Source organism: Scophthalmus maximus, chromosome 13, assembly GCF_022379125.1.
Source record: "Scophthalmus maximus strain ysfricsl-2021 chromosome 13, ASM2237912v1, whole genome shotgun sequence".
Lineage (NCBI taxonomy): Eukaryota > Metazoa > Chordata > Actinopteri > Pleuronectiformes > Scophthalmidae > Scophthalmus > Scophthalmus maximus.
In genome coordinates, this window is record NC_061527.1 from 18,577,097 (window position 1) to 18,597,145 (window position 20,049).

Below are 20,049 nucleotides of genomic sequence, written 5' to 3' on the forward strand. Positions count from 1 at the left end.
CACTAACCTTGGCCTGTGACCAAAATCTTTGTGTCAAATTTGTGCCAAACTTGAAGAAATTCTGACCTCGAGGCATATTGCCTTCTTGGAAAAATTGGGGGACGGACAGAGTGAGGGAGGGATGAATGGACAACCCGAGAACATGATGCCTCTTGCAACGGCTGTCGCCAGCACGGAGGCATAAAACCCACAAAAGAAGCATATTGGAAGTTGGAAGGCAGTGACACAATGTGTGCTGTTTTATTACTGGATCTGTGACATACTGTGCAACAGTATATTATCATATAGTTAATGCTTTACACGACCTTTAAAAAAAATGTGCATGAGAACAATGTGGCGCTCTGATGATCAGTTATAAGCTTTTTTTTTTTCTCAATTCAACAGTTTCAAAGCTTATCAAGGCAATAAGTCTGCATTGCTGCAAGCCAATCCATATTCGGTCGATTTACTCCATTTTCAGTGTTTCTGCATGCATCTGGATGTGTTGCTGAGTTTAAGTTAAGGACATACGTAGGCACACACAATAGAAGAAAAGCAACATTGGCGATAAGCACTGACACACACATCTAGACAGTTCATCGAAGGTGTTGGAGGTTTGCTGAGGCTTTCAGACTCTCCAGGGTCACCGTGATTGACGTTCTCCCAAATAACAGGAACAAACACTTAGGGGAGAAAAAAACAACGGCCACTTGCTCTCTCACAAACAAACACACTTGAGAAAGTGAAGGACCGTTAAAAGACACGACGATCGGTGGCAGTGATACCTGCTCTCTGTCTGATCAGAGCAGCAGGTCTTTGACTGCGGGCAGCAGCTCGGCCAACTCTGACTCGACGTTGGCAATCTGAGTGACGGGGTTGCCACGGAGATCGAGGCGCTTCAGCTTGGGGCAGGAGGCCAGGGGCTGAAGATCTGCGAGTGTGGAGATTTCTGTGCATTTGGGTTAATGAAAAAAGAGAACTCCTGCACGCTGTGCTGAATAACATCGGTAGCGACGAAAAGTAGATATGACTCACATATTCCAAACATGAGTGTAAAAGTAACAACCACGTGTCAAATGTTACACTGGGATATTAATTAATTCTCCTAAATACAAAAAAATGGAGGCCTAAATTTAGATCAGACAGGAATCTACTGAAACTGTACTTCAGCTGTCGTTAAAAATAAGAACTGAACATACCATCGGTGTCAAAGCCTGCAGCCTTCATTAATGCTTCTTGTGTGTGTGTCGGGGGAAGAGAAGCATGGAGGAGAAGCATTGTGAATCGATAATGTGCCTGATAAGTGTCTCTTCCGTCTTAATGAGGCTGTTGGCTGTGTGAAATTGAATAAACAAAATCAGCACTCTAATCTTTACATAAAGTTTTAGATGAAAACAAATTATTCATGAATCGAGCTGAAGAGTCTCGTTACCTCTGCAATCTTCTAAACTGTGTGAACACACCAGCCTTGTGTGCGGTGTGTGCGCACTGCATCACACTCTCCACACTGTCATGTGCCATGGCACTCTGCTGGTGATGCTTTGCAGCAATTAGCTCTGCACTAAACTCTGAGCCGATTCACACATTTCTTGAGTCACTCAGGCTTGTTAAAGTGGTGCTGCAGGATTGACACGGGTCCAGAGCGGGACGTTCTACGACAAACAGACTCACAATTATAAATGTTTTATTTTAAGGATACTGTTGTTCTTCAAGAGGACTTCCTCCAGTTTAGGAAGGTGATACAGTCCCTCCAGATTTTCTATGGAGTTGTTATCAGCCTCCAATACCTGCAAGCACGATGAAGGAATTTGGTTGCAGCAAAAAATGCAATAAATATGTATCTTTCCTGCTGTTATCTACCAATTGTAGGAGACACAAAAGAAGAAAAGAAACACCGTCTGTGTAGGAGAGAGAATTGGATTCTCACCTCGAGGCACTGCAACATAGCAAACTGAGGAGGCAGTCGCTGCAGCTGATTGGAGGACAGATTAATGTGGGTGACCAATAACAGCTGGTCAAGGTGGCATAACGTGGTCAGGTTCTGTTACAAAAGACAAAAAAACCCATAAAACAGAAGGAATGACTTTTAAAAACCTTTCTGCGCAGCAGATGGGATCCAAGTTAAGACAGTATGTCTCCTTGTCATATTTGTCTACCTTGTCAGAAATGCTGAAGACGCGTACTTCGGCATACTCCATTTTCAGGATGGTGTTTTCTATCATGAACTTGCTGCACAGGTCACTGTAATATGCAGAGCGCATGGAATCCACTTCCTTAGGGGGAAAATGAGAGCGAGCATTCAGTCAGTAATCCCCTTTTTTCTTTCAACTCAGCAGCGCAGACTGTAAAGGGTTCGTACTCACTCTGAGTGTCTGGAAGTGAGCAAGCATCTCTTTCTCATATCCCAGAGGGTCTAGCGCCCTCATCAGGAGTATAATGGTCAGTGAGCACCCTGCGTGGCACAGAGCAGTTCAGTGGCAATGAGAGAACATCACAATGAAAAAAAACAACTAATTACAGCAATTTCTATTCATTTGTGCAGTTGATGACCTTGCTCTGTAAAGAATGTGGAGCCGTGTGGTAGTAATAAAGCAAAGTAAAAAACAAACGTACACTTATTGAGTGGTTCCAGTTCTTGTAGCTGATTGCATGATTGTAGCTCTGACTGTAACACCGAGGTCTTCTCCACAGAGAGTTCGCTCCTGTAGAGAAAAAGCACATTCACGTTTTACTCCTATATTAAAAAGACAGACATTGTGCTGCTATTGTGCCAAGACGGTACCTGAAGAGTTCCTGATCCAAAGCAGAGTCCCGACAGTAGCTCTCAGTTCGACCTTAGGAAGTTAAAACAATTCAGCTTTGGGAAACACAGTGTATATTTGTAATCTGTTCAGTGGTGGAGCACGACAAGTGAACTACATGTATCACCTGTGTAAAGAGCACAGTCTCTGTGAATGTGTTTTTCAGTCCAGTGCACAGTCAGATTGTGTTCATAACTGATGTCGCTGATTGTTCCAGGAGGGAGATCACAAATCTGAGACAGTGTTATGGTTAAAAGCAGAATGAGGATTATTTCACAAGTGAAGAGAAGGGAGTTTTCATTCGCAAACCAATAAAAAAAAATCATCATTGGAAAATAAGCATTTTGAGACAAAACTGAGTTAAAGCACACATTTTGAGATTAAATAATCTGATTATACCAAAAAGAAAAAGAAAGTGATGCAAAGTTTGCAACTTTCTTGCACAGTGAACGCAACTGACAAGTGTTTGGCTGTGTCCACCATGTGACACAGTTGCCATTATTATAAAATCCAATTTAAGCTATTTTTGAAAACAGAATCATTCATGTCTTTGTTTTCTGGATGAAAACACATTTTTTGCTGTTTCCCTCCCACACAAAGCTCATCCTGCGAGCTCAGATACAAAGCAGCACTCCTGCAGCTGTGGGGACTCCTGCTGACCGACACCTCAGAAAAACAGATTCCTCCTGAAATGCATCTACTCAGGATGTCCTTCTCACTGAACTTTGTGTCGCCTGTGTCACTGTGCGCTGACAAGACACAGAAAAAGTGCAGCAAAGTGCACTCCAGTACATTGATCAAAGTATTGTGGACATACCACAGTGCATAATCAGATTTGTGATATTGTGGTCCGGTGAGAACAGAACCTTGTAACCTGTTCAATGAACCTGTCAACTTTGAGTCATAAAGGAAAAAGTATACCCAGAGAGGGCTGTGTTTAAAGCGTGGGTGCACACTCCTCCACTCCACCCTCTGGGGCTGACCGTCAAGGACCAGCAGCAGGCCGACCGACTGCGCCTGTCAGACAAAAGGCAGGAAGAAAGGATGCTGAGTCAAAGCGCGGTACCACATGGATTTCACACCACAGGTTTCAAGCAGAGAGCACAGCAGCAGACATCAGGCCTCGTGTTTTCGTGTTCCTATCCCGTCACAAAAACCCAGGAAACTGCCATATAAAGCAACGTGTTCCAGTTTGTGCAAGGTTTAATTCACAGTGAAAAGTATCAGAGGGGAGATGCATACCCTGCGTGTGCTCTGTATATATTCCATTCAGGCAATGCTTACTTTTTTGTATTGTAATAATGTAATTTCATAATTATGTCATCATGACATAATTTATACCATATGGTGACGAATGACTGTTAATCTAAACAAGCTGTCGATCGTGTCTCTAGTGTCACTGGTTGCAGTAAGTACACTACTACATTATAAAACGTGATTTTCTAACTTCACAGAGATGTCATGATTTCTTCCTGATACTATCCATATAAGCTTTAGGTTGAGTCTATAGTCCTATATAGGTCGCAGAGATACTTTGAAAAAACGTATTTTTGAACGATGCATGATGTTATTTCTGACTTCATTGAAATCGATGTGTGTGATCAAATGCCAACATATGATGGGAAATTATTTTCTGATTGCTATAAGCTTTAGATCATCCTAAATGTTTGAAATATATAGCTGAAATATACAAAAATCATAAACTGTTAAAAACTGAACTTATATAGACTTTAAGTTCATGACTCGCACCATAAGTCTGGACCAACCGTGTGTTTGTACAAGAACATTGGTGTACAACTGTGTCTTGCATGAGGCCTAACGTTATCCAAACTGTGGATCTCTCATCTTTTAAATTTCATGAATTGTTAACTTCCTGAAACTGTCCACATTGCACGTTTAATATTGACATTCAAAACCAAACATAACATTTGCATAAATAGACATACTCACATTAACAGGCCTGGAGAAGGCAACAGCTACTCTCTCCTCATCCCGACTGACATAAACACAGCTTATCATATCTTCACGTTCCGCTGTTGAGGAGACAGAAACCAGTTTGAAACCAGATCAGGTACAGAAAATATTTGCAGGAAAACTGTTTCATATTATCCTCCCTATTTGTACACATCGACACAGTTACAGGGCAGACATACCTCTACCTAGCAACCACCGATAGTAGAACCAAGCACTCTGGTCGTTTGGGTCGGTGAAAAAAGCGTTCTGTACGAGCTCATATTCTGGAAAACAAAATGGCCTCAATTAGATGCGGACTGTTTAAAATTACCCATCAGCCACCACCTCAGCGTCAGACTGCCCACATCTGGTGCCATTGTTGTTTTGTTGCGTTACGTTTACCTTTGAGCAGCTGCTCTTCACAGACGCGATGGGAGTGGGTTTGCGGAGAAGGTGGAGGGGAGGTCTGTGCAGGCTTGAGGCACGGCGACGGGGGCTCAGGAGACTCTGGGTGGAGAAGCGGCAGCAAGGTGCTGCGGTAGTGCCAGCTGGAGTAGTTGGAAAAGTTGGAGCCGATGAGACGATCGGTGAACGCCAACTCCTGATCCACGGACACACCAGACATCTTCACAACCATTCTGCGATAATCCCAGCAATGGACTGTTTGAGACCAGAGAATATGGTGAAGTAGAGGGTGATTAAAGCATGGAAACACTCTGGAATGTACCATAAAGTTAATTCAGAAAGTTTTAACACCCCTTCACATTTCAGATTTGGTTATATTGTAGCCTCCTGTTAAAATCTAGACTCAATACCCCATAATGACAAAGTGAAAACTGTAGAAATGTGTACAAAGTTATTAAAAGTTATTCAGACCCTTTAATCTGCACTCATTTGAAGTGACTTTGGCAGGGAGATGTTACACATTTAGATGATTCTAGCATAAGGCTGCAACATAAAGCATAAACACAACGTTAACAGAGGTCTGAGTTCTTTCTGAACACACTGCATCTGATGCTGTTGCATTTTTTCCTTTTTCGACTCCAATACTCACAGTTGCGTTCGTCCAGGCTGAGGCAACGATCACAAAGAGTTAGCTCTCTTGCCCAATCCGGTTTAGGCATGCGGGAAGAGACCCAACCTCTGTGGTACCAGGAGCCATATGACTTTGGATTTGTCTGCAGGCAAGACTCTAAAAAGGACAGCTCTGCCCCGTAAATCGTTTGCACTTCATCTTTTTCCCTGATGACGACATTGGGAAACAAAACCATTATTCACCAATCCAAAAGTGTCAAATGTGAAACTCTGAACATACAAATGACAAAATAACCAGTAATGACTTTACTTCACAGTTTCCTGGTGCATTAGGATCTCCTTTCTGTAGTTCCAGAGGGTCGCAAAGTCAGGATTGGATGATAACACTTGCTGGGTCAGTTTGAGAGCCTCATCGTCCCAAATACCCTCCTTCCTCTGTCATACAGGAGAAGGATAGGACGACATTAGAAAAGGACACACTGTAAGTGAAAATGAGCACAATAAAAAAAACAAAAAAAACAACAACTGAAACTGATAAATAGGCACTGCTCAGTCCTTTAAACTGTTCACTAAACGTTGAGTATGACATTTAAAACACAATACTATAACTATCATATAAGACTGTCATTTACAGGATGGTGTTACTGGTTTTTTTAATGGTAAACAAACCCCATTAAAAGACTAAAACCAACAGTGTCAATACTTTATTACTCACGGTGTTGCAGGCCTAAGCCCACTTGTTCTCTCATGTCAAAGGTATATATATATATAGTTGTCATTTAAAAAAGGTTCTGTAATTTCCTGATCAGCTGTGCACTGTAGTTACTGGCAAGAATGACTCAAAAAGGAGTAATTTGCATTCGTTTGAGAACTATTCTCCAATACAGAAAAATACACATTTGGTGTACTAATGAGTATTTACAGTGACAGGATGATGAGTGTTTGGGATTAAATAAAAAATAATGCACAGAGCCCACGTTCACTCAGTACAATAGTGTGGTGGTGGTAAGCTACATTATGCTGTAACTACCAAGACAACATTTGTTGGCAGGGTCAATTTACTGTGGGCTTTGACCATTTCACTTGATTTCTTTTGAAAGTGAGAAAATGTAACACTCAAAGAGCACGTCTTTCTAACAGACCTTGGAAAAACAGGCATCTCGTACAGCCACAAATATCTTCAGCTTCTTCTCTCGCTCCTGTCTTTTCTGCTCCTCCTGCTGGGCTGTGGATTTAACCTTCAATCGTCCATGCTGTTAAAAGAAAAAGAAAAAGAAAAAACAGAGGGAGATGAAGCAGATACAGTTTACTCTGCTGCTGAAAGGTTGAGTATTAATCATCCATTACTCCACAACACATCGTGTGTGTGTGTGTGTGTGTGTGTGTGTGTGTGTGTGTGTGTGTGTGTGTGCATAGTACCAATGACGTGCATATGCCCACATTATAAAGACAAATGTTGAACTTCTTACCATCTTTTCTGTCAGTGAAGGACACTTCTTCTTCTTCTTCTTCAAAGATCTGTTTACAAGCAAGGATGCTGTTCAGGGTTTCGGCCCGTTTCACGTCTACACGACGCAGACGCAGCTAAAGAAGACCGACACCAAAGTTAGGACAAGTCAATCTTGTGTGCTCAGCCTCCAGCTGATCGTCACTACTCGTACAGGCAGTGTCAGTTGAGTCAAAAGACAAACAGCCTGGAGTTGGCTTGCTGATGAGCTCCGTTGTCAGCAAGCATCACAGCGCAGGGCTCATTGAGGATTCGGCCAAAACAGCACAGGACAACAGTGACCGGCGACACGTGTAATATTTCATATATTACACGTGGTGACAGATACAGACTGAGCGACGCGTCACTTGTAATGTAAACACACGCACCTGGTTTTCTTCGAGGCTTGTCGATGGTTTTTCAGACAGGTATTTGAATTGTCATGTCACACTCGCCAGTTCATTACGACTACAATTTCCCACTTCCGGCTCCTGAATTCTGCGTCACTGAGCGTCGCCTGCTGCTGACACCACACCGCGGGGGTTTGGTTTGTAGCCGCCCTCTAGTGGAGAACACGGCAAACAGCAGCGAAGGAACACAGACACACAGACAGACACACACACACACAGACACAGACACAGACACACACACACACACACACACGTTGACCTCACACAGAGACACAGTCTGTTGGTACATGGACATTCAATGTGTGAACAGAAGGTCGAGGTTCAAGTGTTAAATCCCGACAAGACTCCCAGAGGAGACAGACATTTGGCAACAGGGCCTCGCCAAGAAACCCTGAGTTAATTTAGCTGAACATTTGTTCATCTTCAGTGTTTTAATAAACTTCAATTTGCACAATTTTACTGCAACTTATATAGAGTTACACAGATATGGTACACACATTCACACACACACACACACACACACACACACACACACACACACACACACACACACACACACACACACACACACAGACATGTGTTGCATAAACTTACAGCAACAAAAATTAAGCTACTGGACTGATACATTTCTTGGGCTAATACTGTATGTCGGCCAATATTAGCTTCTTACAGACAAATTTGGATGTAATTTTATGTCAGTATGCATAGATATGTTTGAGTTAGTTTCAGTCTTGCCATTACAGTGTTCTGCAATAACATGTATTGTTCAGCAATGGACATTATACGTGTATATGTACAGTATACTGTTTATTAAACTCAAATATCCATATCCTGTTTTGGTCAGTTTTGCAAGTTCCCACACCATAAAAAAAAACAATGTCTGTGGATTATTGTTTCATGATACATGCAGAGCAACCATACTCCTTTTTTGCGAGTGATATTTTTACAAACATTCCAGATGTCTCAGCACATCCCAGTGAGTGGAAACATTTGCCTGATTGAGTTTGGGAGCTAACTGTCTCTTTACAGTTACTACATACTTTATACGTAAAAAAGCCTGGTTCATTTGGAAACAGAGATGGGTTTTTGTCATCTGAAATACAGAAAGACCAGAGGGGGAAAAAAGGAAAGTTCCTCCATCACATCTCATGATTTCAATGAAGAATTGCTCTGGCCACTGGCCAGCAGTATGATCGACACCGATTGACAACAGTCAACTTTTTTTATTTTGTACCACTGAACCAGACTCCATTCTTCCTTTCCTTTCATTAATTTAGTGAGTGGCAGTAAAGTGTGGGGGAAAACTCCAATTTCACTCTGACATTGCATTGAAATAATTCAATTTTCCTTTTGAAAATAGAAAAATTAATGCAATACATTTTTTACTATCTCTGTGGGAAAAATTCATGTGTAGATACCACATGAATACAAATCGTCAGAGACAGTTTCCAGATTGTCTGGCTCCAGGTTACTTCCTCAAATTCATGCATTTACTGAACAAATGTAGTGCAACACAATTTGTTGAATCTTATGATGTTCCGTTTTTGGCAATGACATTGACAATTATTATAAAGAGAAACAATAACAGGATGTTTTTAGACATATGGTATGGAGTGTCAAAAATGGGGTTTAAATCTTAAGGATTGGCGTGAGTCCAACCATTGTAATAAGAATAGATATTTCAGATTTAAAATCTTCATTCCCTAAGGGACAACGTTCTTATCATCGCTCCCCGGCCCATGCGGTGCTGACCTCCTTGTTTCCTTTTAGGGATTGACGAAGTCAGTCTAGATTTCAAATAATAACACTCGAGTCTTCCTCCACATACAACCTATTCAGCTTAAGTAGTGACCACTTCAGTGCAAACTACACCCTTTGTCTCTTATTGGCTCATATTTATGTCTACTGTATACGTGGTAAGATAAGCCAATATTTTGGCTGGTTGACTGGCAATGAAAAGAGACAGATGCTAATTATGGTATTTGAATAATTCCATTCGATGGACAGTCTCAACGAAAGCCGAACATTATGAATTTCACAAGATACGTGTTTACTGCAGCGTAGTTGTATTGTATTTCTGTCATTTCTTCCACCTCTGGTATCTATTCATGACCAGAGTGTGGAAGGCAGATCTGATGATGCCTTGTTAATTTCATCATCATACTCTATCTCCAATGTGTCAACAAGAGTTATTCAGTTTTACCCACAAAACCCTTCCGGCCGCCGAGAGCGTTGTTTTCTATTTCTGTCTTCCCTGTTTGTTTGCTCCTTCATTCCCAGGAAGGTATTCCAAAGGTTTTCCCAACGCTGCGAATTCCCAAGAGAATTAAACCTAACAAGGTTTTTGCTGCTCATGTTCCACAGTGGATAACGGGGGTTTTAAGTAGTGTGCAAATTAAGTCATTTAAATAATCAAATTAAATTAAGTTTAATTAAGTTGAACAGAAAATCCCTTTTAATTTGCCTTTTATAACTTCATTAATTGCTGTTTATCTTAAGGCAAATTGACGAATTAATCTAATTTCCCACTTTTTTTGAGATAGATTTATTCACTTCAATGAAACTATTTGTTGAAGACAAATAGTTTAATTGAAGTGGATAAACCTATATTTGTTTATATATTTATTCATAAATCCCCTTTTCTGATGTTGATGGTCAAATGCATATGCTTCTAGAGCCATCCTTAATCCCTCATTTACCCCTTCGTTGTATATAAAATCTTTGAACTACTGATTATTGACTATTTCGTGAATAAAATTATCTGTTTGTAAAGCCTTATCTTCTCTACAATTTCCAATTGAATGAAACTTAATATTTGTCTATAAAAAAAGTGCCTCATATATAATGTTTAAAGAAATCGGTCAACATTCCGGGAACTGTGTTTAAACAGTTTCTTGCTGAGACTTCATACCATATATCATATACCATATTACCGTCCTTTAGCATTAAGACAAAAGGGAAACAGCTAAGTGAACATGTCATAACTCATCTGTTAAACCCCTACGAAAAACAGGGTAGACCGGGGGTTTTGTGCTGGACCAGTTCTTGGTTGGGACCAGCTGCCAGTCAACCAGCGGACCATGCTGGTAGTCAATGGGCAATGGCGATTTGCTGTCATACAAAGCAGTTTTTCTACAGATTAATTGAACAGGATAGTGTTAATTAATGACATTTTAGATGAGCTGGTAGTTGTTTTTCTTGTTGACCTCAGTTCGATGTGGCGCCCCCCAGGTACAGTACCTTTTGCCTGGAGCCTCCCTTGAAACACTCCCGTCTCTCATCTAGCTCTCAGCAAGAGAGCAAGTAAGAGCATTTCCCAAAATGTCAAACTGTATCCTTTAAGCCTGCAGACAATGATACAGGACCATATAATCTGTCTGAGTGCACCCGGTGTCACACTCACCAGGATGGCGTGTTTCTATTTGTTGTCTTTGTTGGTCGATCCTCCTCCGTCTCTGCCCTTTCAGCTCTTCTCCTCTTGTTGCTCCTCTGTATTGATGGTAACAGTCTGCTCATCTACGTCACAGTTAATGCCGTTGCTGTGCCACACCCTTTCATCTGTCTCCTCCGGCAGCACTGTGACCTGAGATGAGTTTTTTGCAAACCACTTGAGTGAGTCTCTCTCTCTCTCTCTCTCTCTCTCTCTCTCTCTCTCTCTCTGCTCGATCTCTATTTCCCTGAGGGAATCTGCAAAGGTAAACAGCGCAGTGGTGTATCTCCAAACCCTGTTCCCTCTGGGGCCCCTTTTGCTCCTCCCCCACAGTCCCCCTGGAAAAGCTGTGCCTGTGGGGATTAGAGGAGAAAGACCTGTTCTCCACTACTTTGTCTCCTACTTCAGATTGAACTTTCCTGGCTCGGAAAGACGCAGCCAGACAAACTCTTTTGTCGGCCCGTCTCCCTCCAACCACGATATGTCTGACCTCCGGCAGCGTGATGCTGTCTTTCACCACTGAAGAGCAAATGAAAACTTAGAAATAGAGAATGACAGTTTCACCAAAAAGTGATGTGTTGTCGATAACTTTGTGAAACGCCTTCCTTGGCTCGGTGATAATGCAGTTTGTTATGATGACATTACTGGAGAAGCTTTCATAGTCAGCTTCTAAAGTAATCTGTCAGGTGAAGTGAGAAGATCACCAAACTAAAGTGACAAGGTTATCCCACCCGATGTTCTGCTGCTTCAGATGAATGACACGAGAGGAAGGCTCTGGTAAACTTGCGCCTTTGACGTCATTCAGGATATTTGTGGAAGTTTATTTTTAACCTTATTAATCTTGTGTGATTCGAGGTCTAAACTATAACAGTGACACGAGATGAAACCCGAAACATTTTTAGAATGACCCTGAACCACAAACCAGGCACAATAAAAAGAAGCTACAGGGAAAGAAGATGCAACAACATCAGCTGAGAATGACTCATGAACTCGTATTGTCAGAGATTTGTGATGAAAAAATATGGGACTGAAACACAAAATGTGATGAGTGATGAGTGATGAGAAAATGAACAGACTTATATTTCTATTTCTATTGGGATTGACATGCTCTGTGTGGTACTGAACACAATGTGTGAAGGTTTTGATGTACGCAAGTTCACCCGAAACATTTGCTCAGGCACCAGAGTAATTATTTATGAATCAAAATTGTTATCAGTTTGTTTAAATATTTTAACATTGGCATTTACCCACAGATACTGTAGATAAAAGAGTTCACTGACTTTTTTTTACCGACGAAAATAAACAAAGAAAAAAATCAAGTCAGAGAGACATTATAAGTTATACGTTATATATATATATATATATATATATATATATATATATATACCAAATAAATACTTTAAGCTTAAGGTCTCAGTAGTTTTGAATAAAGATCTGCAGGATTTGAAGCAAGACTTTGTTAGGTGATTTTTACCCCAATTAGTCGCCACAGATACATATTTAATAGCTGACTTTAAATTGTTAGTTATTACTAGGGTAAAGTAAATGCATGTTCATTGTTGCTGGAACAAGCTGATTGTATCCAAAAAAATTGACATGAATATTTAAGCCGGACAGTTATGCCGCAGATATTCTTCAAGAACTCTTCTCGTCTGATTCATGAAAGCAGAGGTAGCACCAAAAAGCCACGGTGGTGTTTGTGTACGAAGCGCTGAGCTGATAACAAGGACTGTAGGAGTAACCTTTTGTCCTGTGTTTCGTCGCTGGAGCGTTCAATATCAGATGTAAACACCATATGCCTTTCCTTAAGTTAGTGCATTTTTCATAAGGTAGAACTCTGACTGGGTTCCTCTACTGATGTTTTTGCAAAGGACAGCGTGTTTCCTTCAGCTTGTGTTGCTGTGGAGGTTTGTTGTATAAATTTGAATCTCTGACCTGCAACCCCCTGTCGCCGCTCTGTGCCAGAGTCTTTCTTTGGGAACTGAGACAAAATGTTCTCCTGAAATCCACAAGATTTTTTACTGGTGGATTTTTGGCAGACTGACTGTGTCTTTGTGCATAATTTAGATGGCACCGGATGATGCTGTGTCTTTACTTTGTTGTCCACACACGTCTCTGCTCACTGACTTACAGTGTATCAGGCGCTATGAGAGTCCAACAAGTAAAGTCCTCACAGGTAAAGAAATGTGCAAAAGAAAAAGAGAAGAAAAACTGTGGGTAAAATATAAAAATCAAAGATGTGCTACATTCTGTATGCATATTTATTTATTTCATAGAAATGTGTTGAATTTGAATTATAAAAAGTGTATTCTAAGAGGATTCATGGAACGCGTCATGCCGTCATAATTATCTTGACAGATGCATAAGCGGTTTCGGGTCTCTATAAAAGAAATTGGCATCAAATTTGAATCCAGAGCCTAAATTGGCAACCAGTGGATTGTGAAATTATAATGTAGTTGTGTTATGTCTCTTTGTGTATGTTCTGTCTGTTTTGAGTTGTTTTGTATCATCTTGTTGTCATTTGGTGTCTCTTCGTTCGCACGCCTTTACGGTCCATGTCAAATTGTTCCCAAGAGACGGATCCTTACATCCAAAATAAATATTGATATTGAGAAATGTGACGATGAGGTAAATCTCAAAATGTTGAAAACCGTGTACAATAAATATTAACAAATCAATGAGTCAACAAATGGAATTTCATAACCTGTTGGACAGTTGAGTCATTGATACTTGAACTGATTACCATTTCTATGAGTGTTTGAATTCAAAGTACCTTGCTGAGACAGGATTGGTTCAAACACCTAAACAATTTGGAATAGTTACTACTGTATACGGATGAATTCAGATGTAAAACAGAGTTAAATGCGCTGCCCCTCAGATGCTTTGTTATTGTTTTTCTTTTTTTATTGGAAAATATTAAAACACTTTTTGTTCAACTGAACAGTTTCCCATTTGAAGCTATAAGATTTGTACCATCAGCACACTTTGACATCTTTATAAGTCAATATATAAATCAATGACTGTGATTTGAATTTCAAAATGCAACAGGCCAAGAACAGATGTTTGCGGCACACCTTGAAGAAGCTCGGATCTTTTTTTACATGTGACTATCAAAATACTACAAATTGTTCCTTGGTCGTATTAGAAGCAACACCGACTGAACTCATAGTTTTAACAATATTTAGAATTTTTCTACATGCCTTGTGTGAGAGAAACCCTTTAAGTGCCACGATATAACTCTTTATCCAACAGATTGGACATCTCCATCCAGGACAGGTCCCACTGCACTTCTGTTGCGTCCTGCTTGGTCGCGGGCTGCTCCTCTGACGGTACGTCCTGCTTGGAACCTGGCCAGCAGCTATGAGTGCAAAGCTTCCCGTACCTTCGAACAGATATAATGAGCAGTGAACCATTCGCGTCGCCATCTGTCAGACCTTTCAGTCATGCCATGGCCTTTACTGTCGACAGACATGTGCGGAGTAGGAATAGGAAGTAAAGAGGACTGAAGATGTTATAGATACTCAAACTGACCTGTATTGACAAACAAGCCAAACGGTTAGAGGAATGAGGAGCAGGAGAACGAGCCCACATGAAACAATGATCCACTTCCAGGAACCTGATGAAGACAACAATTAATATTGGTTTAGATTTGTCAGTAACAAAGTTGTACCAGTCACTACAGCACCACTTCATTAGACTAGTTTTCTCATTAACAGCTGCGATCAGACCTAGAAACGTTTCAGTGGCACACAGTAATCGCATTCAGAGATGTCATATGATGATGATGATGACGTGATGTTACCCAATTGAACAAACAGCTTCAAAAAGGGACACCAAAGTGCTCAAATTTGTATCAGTGACAAGTTTAAACATTTTAGTAAAAGATTACTGACTGATGAAAAGACCCTTGAGCTCAAACTGACTTTCTGTACCTTTGGAAAAAGGTGTAGGATTTATTTTGTCATGCAGGTCAGTGATTGTAGTGTCTGATGGAAATGGTATGGAGTAATATGCCCAGAAGATGACGGCATATCACAATAAGCAACTATAAGAAAAATGTAGCCATAAACAGAATTTGCTTAGTTATTTTTCTTGGTGCCACTTTTTTTCACAAGGCATGATTAAGAAAGGATCCATGTGCTGTAACAAGTTGAAGAAGCTACAGAGCATCCAGAACAAAATCCATCAAATGAAACAACTCACTCTTACACCTCGCTAATGAAATAGTTTATTAGAATATGAGAAAACCATGATATTTCAATGATGTGTTTATAGCATGATTTAGGGCACTGCATCCCTTTTCCAAAACCGAACAGGTTTCTTTTTTCATTTCATTGGAAGAGTTTTCCTGATGGGACTGACACCTTGACATAAAGACGAGGCAAGAGGAAAAACCTCATAACTAAAAGGCTTTACTCAATAACGGCCAAGTTATGGTTATGTTACTGATTAATTGATGGTTTATCAGAATTACTTTGTAGAAATCAATACCCTTTGCTTTGCCCAGTAATTATTCTTACCATCCAAAACCAGTAAATAAGTGTAAATGATTTTACCACTAGTGGAGGCCGGTGTCTCTTCTGTTGATGTGGAGTTAGCTAAAAGACAAAACCGTTGACATCCGTCAATAATCATCTGTGATGTCACAACCAGCAGAATGATGAATATTATATTCAACCGACCTCTGTCCGGCCTCACTGACAACCAGCTCTCTGGACTCTGCATCTTTCTGTCGCGGTACGCGCACTTGTAGAAGCCTTCGTCTTCCCGTGTCACATTCTTAATAGTCACCTCTGTCACTCCGGCTGAACTGGAAGAACTTTTGGCGTCGATTTCTGCGCCGTTTTTAAAGAAGCGTGTTCCCTTGTGGTTGCCTGTCGGGTACTGACAATGCAAGACAACATCATCGCCCGTAAACACGGGGAGGGCAGGAGTCTTCAAGATGATGTCACCATCTGTGAGACAAAAGATAGTAGACAGGATTAACTCCTAATGCCTTCTCATCACCTTTTGTTTTTTAAATACAGTCACTCCTTCAACATATTTGCCCCTCAGTATGGGAATCTGTGTGGACCCGGGGGATTCTTCCTCACTTTGTCCCTAAACATCACTGCCACACAAGACTCACAGCTTACTGTAATGTTGACTGCATTGCTGCGGCCCTCGGCGCCCTCGCACCAGTACAGGCCGCTGTTCTCACTGGCAGCGACAAACGCAAACGCTTCAGCAATGACACGACCCCCTGGTGGTGAGAAGTGGGAGGTGTAGTGTGTGGCCCCTTCCGTACGGCCTGGAGGGAAATGGAGCAGCTTCCACGCCGAGGAGTCAGACTCAGAAGCTGGGCACTGCACAGTGAAATGTTCTCCTCGGAGCATCTGTCCGGTGTTGGGGGTCAGGGACAGTGAGGGAGGGGGTAGCTCTGCAGGACAGAGGTTCATGAACAGGGGAAAAAGAGAGAGGGAGAAAACATGAGCGTTACCTCGCTGGAAAGCACTAATACTTCTAAAGGTATTGGGAGATGGGCACTCTGATTTGTTTATTGCATGTTGCACCCGAAACTCAAGTGGCAACCCACCGTGACGTCACCCATTGGTTTGTGAACTGCTCGAATTGGAGCATTGAGTTTAGCATTTTGGCCGGCGCCATCTTGGTTTTTTGAAACCAGAAGTAACCATATTTGGAGTAGTGGGGCGTGGGTCCACCGCACGTCCACCTACACCTGCAAACTGCACCCATTGGATGGCACATAGCTGTCAGTCACAACGTATCCATGCTCCAATGCAAACCGTGCTCCGCGGCCTCTTTTAATCTAAATTAGACCATAATGTACCAAATGAACACTGTGCTGTGTTGAAGAAGACTTGAAACTAGCAATTGAGACCATGAACTCCTCAGGGAAATGTTTACTGACGTTATAAAGCAAGTGAGAAGTAGAGTCATTTTCTGATCAACTTCTATAGAAACAGACTCCTTTTTATAACCAGTGGAGTCTCCCTCTGCTGGTCATTTGAGAGAATACAGGTTTCTTGCACTTCCCGCATTGCTTCACTTAACGGACCGATGAATACATCCATTTTTATATACAGTCTCAAGTCAGGTGCAGCAACCCAACTAGCAAGTTTGTCTTATGGGTTGTTTTTTAGTTGCTGAAATAAAATTGTTGTTTCTATTTTCGGATTCAATAATGACACAATAATGTATGCAATCACATAACGGCAATAATGAAATAATAATAATGAATAAACACTATTAGTTAGTCTTGTACTAGACAACCATTCCACGTGTATGTGTCGTCCTGTGCGTTACAGAAACCGAGGTTGCAGTTGTGGCAGCTGCTCACCTGACACATTGAGCGTGACCGGCCGGGCGTTCACCACAAACGCGGTCTTGTTCTCCCGACACTCGGCTTGGCACCAGTACCTGCCAGCGTCGTCCCCTGTTACTGCGGTGATGAAGTACCTGTCACCGGAGACCAGGTGCCTGGGGTTGGGAGCCGCCTGTGCTGTTTTGGACCTGTACCACCGGTACCGCTTCACAAAAGTGCAGCGTGACTCCACCGCGCACTGCAGCAGCACACACTCGCCGAGGTAGACGTTTGGCCCCGGAGGCCTCACCGACACTCTGGCCTCCAGAGATCCTGCAGTAGCAGAGAGACTCCATTATGGTCTTGTTCATGCTTGTGTCAAATATACTGTTGCATCATCATCATCATCATCATCATCATCAACATCTCTGCCAGTACCTTCAAATGCAGCGACTTGGAGAACAAATGTGGCTACGCCTGAAAGAAAGAGAAATGATTTTACACAAACACAACTCATATCCTCCTCGCATGCAACCGCAAGTTGTTCCTGCAACATCTGTGACGTTTCAGATGAAGTGGGTTTAGTCTGCTGTCTGCTCTGCCACTCAGGAGTAAAATGTATTAACACAAACACAACAGCCAGCTCAGATGGTTGTATCCCCTTGTGGCAGCGTGCCAGAGAGTCGGTCATGGTCCACGGCTGATTTTCAGTTATATAACAGAAAACAATAAGAAAAAAAAAAAAAAAAAATTAACAGGTAGATTCAATACATATAACACCAACAGAAATAGCAGCAGCGGATGTTTCTTTGAAACCATCCAATCCACTTTTCTTTTTCACCTCACACAGTCCTGTTCCTTCCACACAGTGTGACAGAGAGGAGAGCTTCCTTTCCCCTAATGAGACTGCTTAGACGGTTATCATCCCCACGGGAACATAAAGGAATGTGCACACATTTTCTGTATGTCCATACACACACACACACACACACACACACACACATCCAGCAGTGAACATAGTGCTACTACAATACAGTCATACAGTTTTCAACATGACTCGTGGCCGTCAAGGATGGAACAGTCACCGCAGCGCCCTTGGCAGACTTGGCCAAATCATTTCCATTAGCCCCCTTTCAGATTCTGGCTGGTGCACATCATTTCAATTTTTTTGCACTGTTGTATTTTTTGCACAAATGTACAGCCCTGCATACCACACAACGGAAATCTGCATCAAATAACAGAACAGAGCTTTTGGTTGAAAGTCAGCACCGCTCGCTGTCTGACAGCTGAACGTGGGCCCGTCTTGAAAGTACACAGACACTGTTTGATCCTCCAGACGATTTTGGTTCTAATGAGAACACAGATTTTTCTGTGGGGCCTGTCTGAAGGTGGGTCGTCAGTCAGAGAAACTTTTGTCTGCGGTATACTCACCCAGAAGTGAGGAGATAAGGATAGTGTTCATTCTGTTGAGCATCAAATGTCCAAAAATAGAATGCGCAGTTCCTCTGTTGTTCTTTGAAAATGAAAGAGAGGCAATGACAGGTTCTCTTATGATTTTGAGATTTCCACCATGTAGATTTCGAAAAGTCCAGGTTTTGATGCGGAAGCTGCGAGGCAGAGAGCAATGGCATCTCAGGAGGGGTTTTCGACTGACGAGCACCGCAGTAAATTACGGACAGAGATGGTCATCTTGGTGGAGGCTTTTCCTTCCTCTGTCATGTCGTGAACAGGCGGAGCCATCAGGCAACAGGCAGAGCGCTGACCATTTCAAACCACAGTACAATTCACTATCAACAAGCAGCTCTTCACCTTCTGGGTCAAAAGGGAAAATCTGTTGTGACCTCACGAAAACTTCTTGCAAATGTGAGATTCCCCCCCCCCCCCCACTCCATTTTCTGCTATTTCTTCTGTCTGTCTTTGTTTACATCCTGCAAATGCCAAATCCATTTAGTCGCAATTCTATTGTTTTCCTTTTTGACATCTGGCTGTCTGTTATCTCTATTTATATCCTCCCTTTCCTCTGCAGTACCTGCGGGCGTTTATGCTTATTTTTCTCTTTTTCTCGGGGAACATTGGATTTTAATTCAGCATAATCCAGTCGGTTGTAGAGTTTGGGTGAATTAAATGAGGACGAACCACAAAACGGTCACCACATTGAAACATGAACAGCGAACATGGGGGAGGATTGCCGTGAAGTACAGTTACACACGCACATGTTCAGTTCAGCGTGCGATAGTAAAACCTGTGGTGCCCAGAGGACCAATCCCTTGGTGCTTTGTGAGTTTCTATAGTGTCACCCCTTCACGAGAGCAAGCAATCCCACTTCCAAATCAAAGCAGAAAAGAGCAGAACAGGCTGTTTTTACACTCCACGTGAATATGTATTGTCATCACATGCCAACGAAAATCTACAGGATTGTGTGAAGCTGCACAGCAAAGGAAAGCCCTTGGTGTGTAGTGCCTCTTTAAACCGGTGGCCACCAGTCCAACTGATCACTCGTGACACTTCATGATCATGGTAAATACTTAACTTGTTTCACTTTGTTGTTTTGTTGTTTTTTAATCATGACTGTAGCGTTTGGCTCAAGCTTAGCTCGTTGCTTTATATAGGTTTTATTGATTTGTTTTTCTGTAGGACAGTGAGCAGAACAA

At 41.8% G+C, this 20,049-nt stretch overlaps 2 protein-coding genes across 3 annotated transcripts; both read right to left on the minus strand.

The window, feature by feature from the left end:
• Positions 1 to 203: 203 nt before the first annotated feature.
• On the minus strand, positions 204 to 7,789 carry rabggta (Rab geranylgeranyltransferase subunit alpha). The gene is made up of 17 exons (XM_035647807.2): positions 7,644 to 7,789; positions 7,238 to 7,352; positions 6,911 to 7,021; positions 6,079 to 6,203; positions 5,788 to 5,975; positions 5,136 to 5,393; positions 4,934 to 5,017; positions 4,731 to 4,813; positions 3,702 to 3,797; positions 2,908 to 3,013; positions 2,762 to 2,813; positions 2,593 to 2,681; positions 2,343 to 2,431; positions 2,136 to 2,252; positions 1,907 to 2,020; positions 1,679 to 1,766; positions 204 to 928 (listed from the first exon to the last, which is right to left on the minus strand). Exons 2-17 carry the CDS (start codon positions 7,238 to 7,240, stop codon positions 780 to 782), a joined length of 1,752 nt encoding a protein of 583 aa, XP_035503700.2. The 5' UTR covers positions 7,241 to 7,352; positions 7,644 to 7,789; the 3' UTR covers positions 204 to 779.
• Positions 7,790 to 13,976: 6,187 nt separating this feature from the next.
• Positions 13,977 to 19,257, minus strand: LOC118318553. Of its 2 annotated transcripts, XM_035648335.2 has the most exons (8): positions 18,830 to 19,255; positions 17,837 to 17,875; positions 17,435 to 17,731; positions 16,223 to 16,513; positions 15,777 to 16,049; positions 15,651 to 15,692; positions 14,626 to 14,710; positions 13,977 to 14,476 (listed from the first exon to the last, which is right to left on the minus strand). In XM_035648335.2, the coding sequence occupies exons 1-8, from the start codon at positions 18,870 to 18,872 to the stop codon at positions 14,314 to 14,316; spliced, it is 1,233 nt and encodes a 410-aa protein (XP_035504228.2). In that variant the 5' UTR covers positions 18,873 to 19,255; the 3' UTR covers positions 13,977 to 14,313. The 2 variants fall into 2 exon arrangements, with proteins under 2 accessions (XP_035504228.2, XP_047192912.1); XM_047336956.1 differs by lacking the exon at positions 15,651 to 15,692 and having other exon boundaries at positions 14,334 to 14,476; positions 15,886 to 16,049; positions 18,830 to 19,257.
• Between the last annotated feature and the right edge of the window lie 792 nt (positions 19,258 to 20,049).

What these genes read in the sequence shown, in the direction of transcription:
- rabggta (XM_035647807.2), bottom strand. An exon ending in ATGCACCAGGAAACTGTGAA is followed by an intron (nt 5,976 to 6,078) that starts GTAAAGTCATTA and finishes TGTCGTCATCAG; the next exon opens with GGAAAAAGATGAAGTGCAAA. An exon ending in CTATGTTGCAGTGCCTCGAG is followed by an intron (nt 1,767 to 1,906) that starts GTGAGAATCCAA and finishes TCGTGCTTGCAG; the next exon opens with GTATTGGAGGCTGATAACAA.
- LOC118318553 (XM_035648335.2), bottom strand. Translation starts at nt 18,872, where the DNA reads ATGCTCAACAGAATGAACACTATCCTTATCTCCTCACTTCTGG. An exon ending in GGTCACGCTCAATGTGTCAG is followed by an intron (nt 16,514 to 17,434) that starts GTGAGCAGCTGC and finishes TCTGTCCTGCAG; the next exon opens with AGCTACCCCCTCCCTCACTG. An exon ending in GACACCGGCCTCCACTAGTG is followed by an intron (nt 14,711 to 15,650) that starts GTAAAATCATTT and finishes TGTCTTCATCAG; the next exon opens with GTTCCTGGAAGTGGATCATT.